The sequence below is a fragment of the Trachemys scripta genome, chromosome 7 (assembly GCF_013100865.1).
Source record: "Trachemys scripta elegans isolate TJP31775 chromosome 7, CAS_Tse_1.0, whole genome shotgun sequence".
Taxonomy (NCBI): Eukaryota; Metazoa; Chordata; order Testudines; family Emydidae; genus Trachemys; species Trachemys scripta.
In genome coordinates, this window is record NC_048304.1 from 59,768,432 (window position 1) to 59,782,253 (window position 13,822).

Genomic DNA, 13,822 nt, shown 5'->3' on the forward strand with positions numbered 1-13,822 from the left:
AGGGTGTCATAAGGAGGAGGGAGAAAACTTGTTCACCTTAGCCTCTAAGGATAGAACAAGAAGCAATGGGTTTAAACTGCAGCAAGGGAGGTCTAGGTTGGACATTAGGAAAAAGTTCCTAACTGTCAGGGTGGTTAAAGACTGGAATAAATTGCCTAGGGAGGTTGTGGAATCTCCATCTCTGGAGATATTTAAGAGTAGGTTAGATAAATGTCTATCAGGGATGGTCTAGACAGTATTTGGTCCTGCCATGCGGGCAAGGGACTGGACTCGATGACCTCTCGAGGTCCCTTCCAGTCCTAGAATCTATGAATCTAGGAGCCCGTGAGGCTATTAGAGATACAGAGCAGCAGTCTGTAAGGGTGCCTGCCCCCATATTTTATAGTGGCCTTTGTTCTGCTGCCAGTTACCTGGAATATGTCCTCATTCCCTATCCATGTGTTCCACATGAATCCATGTGTGCCTGTTTTGCAGACATTCAGGAAATTACAGTGTTCAATGTGTGAAACGCACACACGAACATCTCTTTAATGGCCTGGCTATATTTAAGTGGATTATGTGAACTGTGCGGAGAAATGTCGCATGAGCAGAAAGGGCCTGACAATCTGACCTGCTTGAATAAGGAACAAAAATGACCGTGTATTTGACTTGCCGCTAGCCCTACAGTCCGGCTGATCTTGTTCTCTATTATTTGGATGCCTTCCTCATAATACTTTGCAGATCTCTGGAGTTTTCCAAATTCATTCCAGAAATGCTATGGCCAATTTTAAGCCATGCTTCACTTGTAAATGACTGTATGATCACACTGCTCTGAACAGGGCTGGAGAGTTTTTGGGAGGGGATCATTTAGCCTGCCCCCCAAATGTAACTGGCCCTTCATAATTCTATTTATTTGCCTTTTTTGCATCCCCACGCCCATTCCTTCCACCCCGCCTATGCTACCCGTTTGTCCTCTTCTCCTACAGCCATGTTCATCCCCACTTCCACAAAGCCCCATACTCATGGAACGGACATGTGACACATGACAGTTTCCTGCCTTGTCTTTAGGACCTCTTACTGTATTGTGTTTAGGTATCATTGTGGGCCACAGACTGTCTATAATTCCAGGGGGAAGGTGACCTCAGCCCTCTAGGAACTAAAAACAATGGGGCGTGATTAGACAAGTTCTCTCAGGTTGTAGCACCTCGAGGTACCACCGCCTGGAGAGGCTCGCATACACCAGTTCAAATTAGATTCATTAGAGACCAGTAGATAAAGAAACGTCTTTTGGTTAAACCACCTGAGTTTAAACTGACTCAGAATCGTCCATCTGATCCAGCAAGCAGATAGGCCCATCTGTCCAAGTGGGGGCCCCAAGCTTAGGGAAGGGCTGGAAAGACTGATACCTGCCGGTGCCTGAGGCTGGGGTTGGAGTTATGGATATAGGTTCTATATTGTTTTCTCTGTCATGCTTTCACTTTAAGAATGAATGTGCTTGCTTAGAAAGAGCTGTGTGGTAACAGTTATAACTGTGGACACTTACATAGTTAACCATCTGAGGAGAGAAGCCAAGCAGGCCTACTTAAGCAGTCTGGATTGCTAGAAATGTCACTGTGTAAAAAGGGAACTGTGCAGTCTGGAAAAACCCCAGTCAGAGGGAGAGAGAGACAAGGGTCTCTGACTAAGATAGGTGATGATGAGGGACTGGGAGCCTATTGTGGCCTTGATGGACCATAAAAGGGGAACACAGGCGCAGTTGCCCTGAACAGTGACAGCACATACATCCCTGAACTGATCTGCTAAAGCGCTTATCTCTCCTTCCCATCCCGCCTCACGACCCACCAGCAGAGATGCCCACAACACATTACCCCAGTTGGGCTAGCTGAAATGGACAGGAATAAGCAAGCAATAGAAAATATTGATTATGGGCTGGGATCAGCCCTGCGCTCAGTCAGCCCCTGATGCTGCACCTGCTCTCCAGCTGCCCTCTGGGCAGGGGCTGCAGTGGCAGAGGAGTGGGCTAAGCCTCAGGCCGCAGCTGCTAGGGAGTTTCCAGTAGCCCCGTGCCCTCAGCGATAGCCTGGTGTGGGCTGTTCGCTCCAGCTGACAACTGAGGCAGCATCTTCCCAACAGCCCTCAGAACAATGGCCATGGTTTTACTAGCCCCATATCCCAACCCAGGGAGGCTGTGAGGAGCTGTGACTAACCTGGCATCATTGGGAAGAACCAGGGACGGGCAGCAAGCTTGCAGCATTGGATACATTGTCCAGGCTCTTTGCAAGAGAAGGGCTAGAAAGTGATTCTGCTGAACATGAGCTCCCAGTGCCATTCTGGGGCCAAAAAGGCTAATGTTAGGGTTACCATATTGCAGTCCTGGAAAAAGAGGACACTCCAAGGGGCCCTGGCCCCACCCCAACTCCACCCCTTCCCCGCCTTCGGCCCTGCCCCAACTCCCCCCCTTCCTCGCTCCAACTCCGCCCCTTCCCCAAAGTCCCTGCCCCGACTCCGCCCCTCTCCTGAACGCTCTGCCCCCTGCTCCTCCCCCTCCCCTGCTTCCTGCGAATCAAATGTTTGGAGAACAGAGTGGTCTCAAGTAGTCAAAGATCCTTCTTCCCTGTCCCCGCCAGTCTATGTCTATCCTATTGCTGTCTAACCCGCCCCAGCTCCTCATCTGATTTCAACTGCCCCGCACTACCGCTCTGGATTCCTTGTCCCAGTTTCCTGGTCCTGTCTCACTCGCCTCTCTCCCCGCCCCCATCCCTCAGATGGGATGTTCATTCCAGATTGGCAAAATTATAAGGCTTCCCAACATTTCAACACTTCCCATTCTAAATTTTCGGTTGCTTAACTATAGGCTAGTTCTGCCTACAACAAAGCATATTCAGAACTTCTGATTAAAGGGATTATAAGTGTAGCAACCTCCATCATAGCTAGTCACCAAAGATTGAACCCGAGCCATCCAGACTTAAAAGCATAAGCTTCTACTACTTGAGTTCAAGATATAACTCCCTTAGCTGGTAGCTATACAGTTATCCTCTAAAAATCCACCAGAGGAGGGCACAAAACACATGTTGGACAGTGAATTACAAAAGTGTCAAATATTATTATTAGACCTGCAATACTTTTCACAATGAACATCAGCGGGGGATAAACTGGGAGTTTAAGAATATTTGGAAAACAATTTTAGAATAACATTCAGTGCTGTGGTTTAAAAGAAAAAAAAATCTGTTAAAACTCATAATTTAGCAGCATTCAGTGTTTGAAAAAAGAAAACTTCTAGGAGGGATACAAGTTAAGAATGTTGAAACAGGAAAATGTTATGCTTAGTTACCACTTGGGCAAGGCGGCGTGCTATGTAATACTTGCAAGATTTCACTGTAAGGTTTTACAATATATAGCAGCGCAATGCTGATTCCATTGATATTGTTGAGCAATTCATGCTGATTTTATTTCAGCCCACATCTTAATAGTTTTGAATACAAGATCACAATTTTCAGCTCAGTTGGTCTGAACATGCAGAGCTTTAAATTGCTATGCTCTAAACTGTATATTAACTACAATTTTATAAACCTGCATGTCCGAGAACTGTGTGCCACTACTACTAGACAGTGGCACAAGGCAATTCAATGTGAATCACAGAAATGTAGAACTGGAAGGGACATCAACAGGTCATCTAGTCAAAACCCTGCACTGAGGCAGGACTGAGTAATAACTAGACCATCCTTGACAGGTATTTGTCTAACCTCTTAAAAAACTCCAATGACTGCTATTCCATAATCTCTCTAGGTGCTTTGTCTAGTGCTTAACTACCTTTACAGTTAGGAAGTTTTTCCTAATGTCTAACCTAAATCTCCTTTGCTACAATTTAAGCCCATTGCTTCTTTTTCATGCAAGTCCTGAGTGGGACGGGGGTGGGTCCAGGCAGTGGGATTGCGGGGAGGGAGGTCGAGGGAGTCAGTGGGTGTGTGAGGATGGACGGGGGAAGCAGGGTGGAGGAACTGAGGGGGACAGGACTGGAACTGGGGGGGGCTGAGGGGGATGGGACAGGACTGGGATGGGGGGAGTAGGGTAGGGGCTGAGGGGAGCATGAATGGGACAGGGTAGAGAGAGCTGTGTAGAGTGGAGTGGGGCGGGGCGGGGGAGACAATTGGGCTGGGCTGGGGAGGGTCAGGGGGTTGGGGAGAGGGACAGGGTCTGGAGGGGATGAGACAGAGGGGAGCAGGACTTGAGTGGGGGGAAGTTGAGGGGGTGGGACAGCAGGGGGAGTGATGGGGGTGGGATGACAGGGGAGGCTGAAGAAGAGATTTGGGGTAGGGCAAGGCTGAGGGCAGTGGGTTGAGGGGAGCAGGGGGACTGTGGGGGAGGCTGTTGGAATGGGGGCAGGGACTGAGGGCAGTGGGTTCGGGGTGGGAGGTACAGGGGGAACTGCGCGGGAGGCAGAGGGAACAGGGTCAGGGTGGGGGCTGAGGGCAGTGGGTCGGGTCTACACTGGCACCTCTCAGCATTGCTGTGCCAGGCGGCAGACCTGCACCAGCGCTACCCTGGCGATGGAAGAGTCCTCAGTGGAAATGCAGACTTCATGACACAGACCCTCCTCGTCACTTCAAACCTGGTGCTGCTCTGGTCAGTTGCTAGGCTCTTGTCACTTTCAAACCCATACAGGGTATCAGTGCTCAGGTTAAGAAAAGCCTCTGCATTTTGTGAGGGCTTCAGCATTCACTTTCCTACTTGACAAACTGTCTGCCTGACACATTGCTCCCAGGACATCCATCTTTATTCATTATCAGCAGGTCCATCAGATTAAGGAGCAACACAGGGGGGAAGCAACACAATGGTGTCATGGGTTTTTAATTTTTCAAACCACTTTGGCCTCAACAGGGATAACAGCAAAACTGGACAGAGCAGATGGGTGTCAGGATGGGTTTGGGTATTTTTTTTTTTAAGTGAAAATGTTTGAGTCTGAGCAAAGGCTGTAAACTTCCCTTTGGAAACCTCTGCTGATCTTTTGCCCCAGGGGCTAACGACAGCCTGGAATCCGGATGGCGCCGGTGGCGCTGGCTTGCCACAGTTCCCCCAGCGCGGCTGCCCTGTCAGCGCTTTTGGGTCTTTAAATAGCCGTCCGGGGGGAAATCCCGGACATTTTTAGCTTTTTACAAATTCCCCCCAGACGGCTATTTAAAGACCCAAAAGCCGGACATGTCCGGGGAAACCCAGACATATGGTAACCTTAGCTAATGTGATCCTGGGATGCATAAACAGGGGAAGCTTGAGTAGAAGCAGAAAGGTTATTTTACCGCTGTATTTGGCACTGCTGGGATACTGGTGCCCACAGTTCAGGAAGGATGTTGATAACTTGGAGAGGGTTCAGAGAAGAGCCATGAGAATGATTAAAGGCTTAGAAAACCTGCCTAATCGTGATAGACTCAAGAAGTTCAATCTATATATCTTAACAAAGAAAAGGTTAAGGGGTGATTTGATTATAATCTAGAAGTACGTACACAGGGAACAAATATTTGATAATGGGCTCTTCTATCTAGCAGCGAAAGGTATGACAATCCAATGGCTGGAAGTTGAAGCTAGACAAATTCAGACTGGAAATAAGGTGTGCATTTTTGATAGTAAGGATAATTAAGCATGGGCACAACTTACCAAGGGTTGTGATGGATTCTCCATCACTGACCATTTTAAAATCATTAAGACTGGATGTTTTTCTAAAAGATCTGCTGTAAGCCTTTTTGGGGGAAGTGCTCTGGCCTGTGCTATACAGGAGGTCACACTAGATGTTCATAAGTCTTTTCTGGCCTTGCAATCTATGAAATGGAAGCTGAGATTCTCCTTTACATCCCTTGTCCCCCAAGTGTGCAGAAAAGTTGCCACCTTTCTAACTGCTGGCAACCGGACTCACAGGCTTCGCCCCCTGCTCCGCCTCTTCCCCCAAGGCCCCGCCCCATCACTGGTTCCTCTCCCTGCACTGCTTGTTGGATCATCTCCACCTCCCTCCTCCTCCCCAGCTGGGCTCCCTCTGCTCCCGGGCTGGGACAGGAGCTGCTGTGGCCTGACAAGGAGCCTGCCTGCAGGTAGGAAGCAGCCCCAGTTGAGCAGGGGCTGGTGTGAAAACCAGGCACCTGGCAACCCAAAATGGTCCCCAGACACAGAAGCCAAAAACCGGCCTGTTTGGGTAAAACCCAGACAGGTGGCACCCTACGGTGTGGGGGAGCTGGCCATGGGCTTTACCAGGCTAAGTAGTCTGCTGAGAGAACAGGGCATAAGTAATGGAGCTTCCTGCACAGGATCTACTGAGGTCTCTAGTCTCCAAGGATGGCCCCTTTCACCAGCCTGGAGTTTAATTAAAACACACACTAGGAGCAAAAGTCTTTGTTCAGTTTGAAAAAAAACAATGGATGCAGTTTGGCCAAGTAGGCGTGGAGGCCTCTCTCCGGCTTGCTGCTGAGTGCTGGTTGCTTGGCAATGCGCCCCTCACGGCACGGAATTCAGAGCAAGGTTTTTGCCAAGGCTTCCCTTCCTTTCCCAGACCCCTACACAGCAGTGCGGCTCTCCCGCTTCCCACGTATGGACGGCGACTCTCACTGAGCCTGTGCCGCGCTGACTGACTAAAGGGACTGTCAAGTGCAGGTAGCTGAGGCCCCCCCAGTCTGTTTAATACACACATTCTCCGGCTCTGCTGGAAACCTCAGGCTGGCGCATGAAAAGCGGAGAAGGAAATGGGCAGGGCTTTTGGGGCAGCTCTCTGGGTGACACCACGCTGTGGCTGAATTGGAGAGGAAAAGGCAGAGCCTGGGAGCTGGGGGAAGCACAGGGTTGGATGGGGTCTGGGGGTAGCCAGAGCTGATGGCTTGGGGGCAGTTGGCACAGCAGGGTGGCTGGGTCCAGGGAGTGGCACAGGAGGGCCAGTGGGAACTGTGTGAATCAAGGGGTGGGGCAGCAGGAAGTGGGGAATGGGCCCTCATGCAGAAAGGAGCAAGAGAAATGAGAGTTTGGGAGTCATTGTCCTTGAGGACTTCAGTGCTTGGGGATAGGAGATGTTGGGGCAGATGATGCCAGAGGCCAAGGGGAAGCCAGGACTAGTGCCAATCGTCACCCAGCATTCCTACTGGATGTGCACAGCCCAGGAACCCACCTCAATCCTGCCCAAAGCCTTGATGTCCTGCACAGTTCCAGTGCCCCACACGCCCTGCTTACACATCAATAGACACAGCCTCAATAGACACAGACCTAGTGCCCATGCCCCAGCACAGCCCTGGAGCCACCAGTTCTTCACACCTATTGCCCACAGCTTGCTTCCCAGTTGCCCATTGGTGGGAGGCTGAGGCAGCTGCCCACCTCTCCTCCTCACTTTCTTTTCAGCAGTGGCTGGCTCTTTCATGTGGGCTGGGAGGAGCAGTGGGAAGGGAGGAGGAGAGTCGGCATGGCACCACTGTGGCTTGCCAAAAGCCTCAGTAGGAACCCTGACTGGTGCTGGGCTGGATGCCTGACAGCTCAGCAGGGCTATGAGGTTATGACACATGCAGTCAAGTTGCATTGCACACAGCTGAGTCATTAAAGAGACTGTGACCTGACTAATACCCAGAGTTGGGAGATCACCATGTTCTGGAGATGCTTGGATCTAGCAATTTGCTTCAGTCCAGTGCAAAAAAAAAAGAGGGGGTCTCTTTTGAGACTTGGCCCCAGGATTAGATTTGGAACATCTGGGGTTGCTAATTCTTGTGACTTCTATTGCAATTCTTGCAATATTTGGTGTCCCCCCCACCCCCCAAACGCCAGCTCCCTGGGGCTTGTGATTGTAGGATAATCTCAGCTTTCTTTCTTGCTGTGAGGATTTCTAGCCCTCCAGAGAAAAGCTGGAAAATGTGACTCAAAAACCAGGAGGCACATAAAGAACCTAAAATGTATTTTTTTAAAATTGTGATTGTTTTAAAATCTCATGATTTCTGGGGCCGGACTCATGATTTATGTTGAATTCCTCTTACAGATTTTGAATCTTAAGATTCCACCTGCTCTGCAGCGGGTGAGTGTCCTCTTTTTATGCATGAACTTCATGATTCCCAATAAAATTCCCCCTTCAGGACAGGCGGATTTTTAGGGCCATGATTACCAATCATTTTGTAATGGCGACCATCAGGGGTTGTCACAGGGATTTGAACTCCAGACCCTAAAATCAAGATCCTCAATCACTCAACTAAAGGACTGACTCCAGTCAGTTGCTGTTGTATGACTTCTGTCCTCTGCCCCAGTCACTAGAGGGCACTGTGTAGCGCAGCCTAAACAATGGATTACAATCTGTTTTCCTGGCTGTGAAAACTCAGTTCTTTTCACAAGTCACCATTTAACACCTTTGCTGCCCTCCTTTGGCTTCTCACCCATTTACTACGAGCTTTTTATTTTAATACAAGCGTCGTCTCACTGACGTCCATGGGAGTCCGTCCATGGACTTCACAGGGTGTTGGATCAGGCCCATGTCAGGTTCTACAGGAAATCCAGTTGCAGCTGGAAGGTCAGAACTCCACTGTTGATATGCTGAGGTGTGGAGCCCTGCTTTGAGGACACACACCACTTGGATAAACTAAGACAAACATCCTTGGCCAAAACTCAAACTAAACACGAGCTTCCTCTGTGGTCTGGGGAAGTGTGAGAATCTTCTCTTCCCTCCTCCTCCCGGCCCCCTGGTACCTTTCCTATTTGCATTCTCTGTGCTTCCTTTCACATTTTGACCAGGACCTGAAGCAGAAATGCCAAAATAGTAGAGATATTTGGACACCACCAAGAGGGAAATGCAAATCTAGCATTGAACTGCTCCAAAAACTGGGGGAATTAAGATCTGGGGTAGTTAGCTAGGAGCCAGAGGAAAAGAACAGATCTAGATTTGGATCTGTACATTCCCCAAAATAAGTGAGGGTTGTTTGGATCTGAGATTTCAGGTCACTCTTCTCACATTATGTCTGGCTGGCTGCATATAGGAAGCATGGAAAATCTCATTCAAAATCTTGCCGAAATCTTGCCAAATTTTGCAGGTCCAAGAGGATCAGATGGTTTAAATTATGTCCTTTGAAAAAATTCACATTCATACAATTTGGTACTGAGCCAAACTGAACTTCAACTCTAGATCTTTGGAAGAGCTTCCACGGCTACTAATAACTGTAGCTAATTGCTTTACTTTAATCTCCTGATTTTAATCAAGGCAGGTTTAAACATTAGTGGGCAAAATGCAGCTGCTATTTATTTCTGATCATATTTTTTCATATTCTGTCTTTTATCTGTGAGAGAGCAAAGCAAAAACTTGTGATGTCTATGAGCTATCAATAGAGATCGTCTGTTGCACTGTTTGTCTCTCTCTGTGTATTAGTACAAAGATGCTGGAGGAAGCTTAATTAGAACTATGAAGCTAGCACCATGGGAAACATGCTTTAGGTTTCTCTGGCACAAGATATTAACGAAATGAGACCTTTGGGCCTGATTCTGATCTCACAGCAGTTGTAAATCAGGAGGAACTCTGCTGAAGTCAGTGGAGCTCCATCAGTCTAAAACTGGTATAAGTAAGAGGGGAATCAGGTTCATTTTCCCCCCAGAAACACATACTAGTTAATTAGGAATACATTTTCCTAAATATTTAGTGCAGCTTCTTAATTTAAAAACACCCACCCAACAAGTCAAGCGCCAGCAGGGCTGGAGGAAATTCCATGAGGTGAACCCTAGAGTTTTCATCCGACAGGTTTTTCTATGCTGGGTTGGTGATTCCCCCGTACGTTGTGCAGGCATTCACACCCTTCAGTTCCAGTAACTTAGGGCCTGATTCCCACTGACTTCAGTAGTCTTTGGATCAGGACCCAATGAACTTAGTCAACACTTCCTTTTACCACACACCCACATCTATGAGGAGACCGTCTATCAGCCGCAGAGGAGCGTTTCCCAGCCACCATTGACACTGCAATGTTGAGCGTAGCTACCTTCTGATGTGAGCCCAATCTATGAAATCCAAATCCAGAACACAACCCTTTCTCAAAGTCTGGGTGTGTTTGTATCAGGGGCTTTGATATGGCCCGCTATTAAGGGTGGGGGGGCAGCTGTAAGCGTGGGATTTGGATTTGGAAGGCCCACCTCAGGTCATTTTTATGCTGGACTTCAACCCAATCTTTCTATGCAATTCTAGAACCTTCTGATCAGTGCTTTTCCACTTTCAGGCCAAGACTAGAGCTGAACATCCAAAAACTGCATTAGAGAGACTGCTCCTGAACTGCTTCCAGCTGGGACTAGAACTTAAAGCAAACTCATGAGGAAGATCTATTGTCTGGAGGTTTCTAGAGGCAGAATGGAGAACTGGGACACAGGAAAGCCAGTTTCTATTCCCAGCGCAGACACTGACTCATTGTATGACCTTTAGAAAATCACTTACTCTTTCTGTGCCTCAGTTTCCCCATGTTTAAAATGGGGATAATATTGTTTAGTCCCTTTTGCAAATTTCTCTGAGACCTATGCTTGAATGAGTGCAAAGTATTGTTAACTATCATCATTTTGGCTGAACAGCTAAGGCAATGATCTAGAAATTTACAGCAGTGAATTTCTATACATGTTCAAGTCCTGCCTTTAATTTTTCAGTTCTGAGGTATAAGTATTATTATGAAGCTAAGTATTATATGATTTATTTTTAAATGATTTTTTGGGGGAAAAAGCCTAAATTCAAGCATCTTCTGAATTAATTTGACATGGGGAGAAAACCAACATTAACGATAATGAGCAAGAAAAAGGTTAGGATCAGACTCAGTAGCATCAGATGCATCCTCACCTTTTACTTCAGTAGCTGCTGTGCCATTTGACCATGCAGTCCACTTATTCCTGTGCTTGCCAATTTCCTGGACTTTGCATATGTAATGGCCTTGATCCGTTGGCCGCAGATTCAGAATTAGGAATTTGTATATTGTTCCATGTCTCTCTTGAAGAAGGCGAAGTCTTTGCTTGTGGAAGTGGTGGGTGTAATTTCCATAGTACTGGACAATCCCAAATTTAGTCATTTTGATCATCAGATACTCCTGTGTGGGTGAGAGGGCAAAAACCCATCGGACAGCAAGTAAGTTGTCTGTCCGTCTCTTTTGAGAAACGTGACAATAAAGGGTAGCATTGTCTCCCTCGGCGTATCGCACTGTCGGTCCTGGTGAGACTGTCACATTTAGAGCCTCGCAAACATCTGCAAAAGAGAGAATGGATCATGAGAACCTTCCATGGCAGCACAAAAGCACCTGAATCAGCAAACAGCTAGATTGGCAGGTAACTCTGAGGCAGATAAATTGGGGTCTGTGCAGTTGAGTTTATAAAGACTTTCTGATGAGCTTTTAAACCCTGAAATCTTGGGTGCTCTCGGTGGATATTAAAGAGCCTATGACATTTGCCCTAGTGTTCTTGCCTAAACTTTCCCCATGTAGGAATTGCCAAACAGTATCAGACTAGTGCTATGTCTAATTTGCTATCCTGCCTCCAGCAGTGGCCAGTACCAAATGCATCAGAGATAGGTGGAAGAAATCCTGTAATAGACAGTTATGGCATATCTACACATACAGGCAATTGCTTCCTGACCCTGTCAGACAGATATTGCGTGACTTATATGTTGGAGCACAAGAGATTATATTCCTATTTCTTCCTTTCTAATGTAACTATAGATGTTCTCATTAGCTATGATCTACTTTTGAAGTCTACAAAACTCTTGGCCTTGTCTTTTGGCAATGAGTTCCACAGATTGTCTCCAATGTGTTATCGAATAGTGTGCTGCCCTCTACCCTAGTTCTAGCTGTATTTCAGCAGCAGGCAAGTGGTCCTTGCAATCCCCTCTGCAAAATACTTTGGGGTCCTTCAGGATGAAATGCACTTTGAAAATGTGAAGTATTATTCTGGCCTCTGCCTCATTTGTACAAACAATCATGGCATATACGCAACCAAGGGAGAATGGCTCTCTCCCTTCTAGTTACTTTTTCAGCACATCAGCAAGGAACAGGTTAACCAAGAAAGGATGAGCATTTGGTAGAGGATTTTGTCTGACATCAACTCCTGAAACACAAACATATACTTATCTTTAAAATAAGCAAGTCAAGTATTTCCATTTACTATCGCAGGAGTATTAGAAGTAGAGGTGCTAGTTCTGTTTGGGCACAAGTAAGTTGTGAAACTGAGTGTTGTGCTGTGATTATATATTTTACTTTAGTAGGCTGTGACTTTAAATAAAGTGTTACATATCACAGATACTTAAGAGAAGACACTTTATTCAAAAAGTAGGGTGGCTTAGTGAATCAAGCACTGAATTAGGACTCAGGCGATGTGAATTCTATTGGTGGTTCAGCCTGCTGGCTGACCTTGGGCAAAGCATGTCCCCTTTCTGCCTCAGTTTCCCCATCTGTAAAATGGGGGTAATGATACTGATCTCCTTTGTAAAGTGCTTGGAGAGCTACAGCTGAGAAAAGCTAGGTACTACTATTACAGTAATGGCTCCAAACACTACAGTAAAACCATGGATTCCTGTACTGTTTTGGGCCTGTTTTATAGACCATTCTACTTTTTTGTATTTGGTTGGTTGGTTGTTTTAAAAAGTAAGGACCATTTAAAAAAAGAAAATGAGAGGAAAATAAAAATATCATCCTTATTATCTCATAATACTGAATGGATCTTATTTGAATTGATTTGTAAGAAGATGTCTGACCCAGCTAGGCATAGTCTGGATCAGTGATATTAATTGAGGGATCAAGATAACTTTGCATAAGCACAGAAAGTTGTAAATCCCAAGGAGAGAGGTTATTTCGGATTGTGCCGGGATATGAGTAGAAATAGCGGCTTGCAATAAAGAAAAGGAAATTTAGGCTGAATAGCAGGAAAAGCCTGAGGTGATGATGGTTTTATTACTTATTTGTCTAACACTAACAGTGCACTAACTAGGTGCTTTACAGTGAGATATGAAAATAGGCCTGCTGTCTCACACCCTAAATGAGATCTTTAAGATTGTGGATAACGCTGATCAAAAAATGAGAAATTTAGTTTCATTAAAAATATCAGGGTTTTTTCTAAATTTTCATTACCTATTTATCAAACATTATTAAAATGTTTGAATGTTTTGGTTGGCCAAAACCATGTTTTTTAGTCAGTTGAACACACTATAAAACGTTATTGGAAATTATTCAAACATCCTGACATTTTTCAGGGCAAACCATTTTTATGATGTCCTTTTTTGATGTGTAAACTTTTTGTTCAAAAAATGCTGACTCGCTCTAATTGTGGCCTAGTATCCCAGAGGAAGAGACCATTGTTTGAGTAATTTAAAACTAGACAGCACACAATGCCAAAAAATACACAACAGAGTATATAAAAGAGGAGTTCAGATACTGCCGTGGCGGAGACCTGCATAGGCAATTTGTACTACTTCTCCAATTTCTCTGATCACTGCTACCTGAGTTTTGGCCCAGTATAAAAGTTTTCTTTTTTTTAATGTCCAAGTTTTTGGCTTTTTGATAGGTTTTGTGGTTGTTCCAAAGAAATGATCAAATTCAGCTCACCTCTCCCAAGCAAGAAAGCCCATAGACTCAAGAGTGCTAGTTGCATGGGTAAGGCATGTAGGATTTGGTCCAAACGCTCAACAGCAGACTCTGTTCCCTAAAACTTCCTGCTGTTGCTATCACCAGAGCTGCTCCGGGGGGATAGCAATAGGGAGAACTTTATGTATTTGAAGCCACAGGCATTTTAACCACCGTGTCATCTAATCCTGCTGCGAGCAGAGTTAGGTAATGCTGTATTTAAAACAAGCAAACATAGTGACTGATGGAGCCAGTGGGGCACCAGTGGAGCCAGAATGGTA

At 46.2% G+C, this 13,822-nt stretch overlaps 1 protein-coding gene across 2 annotated transcripts in view; it reads right to left on the minus strand.

The window, feature by feature from the left end:
* Nucleotides 1-13,822, minus strand: part of VSTM4 (V-set and transmembrane domain containing 4) — a 62,410-nt gene that overhangs the window by 45,821 nt on the left and 2,767 nt on the right. For both annotated transcript variants that reach the window (XM_034775844.1, XM_034775845.1), the window contains exon 2: nt 10,778-11,176. In XM_034775844.1, the coding sequence (XP_034631735.1) occupies nt 10,778-11,176 (399 nt within the window). The remainder of the gene's footprint in view (nt 1-10,777; nt 11,177-13,822) is intronic.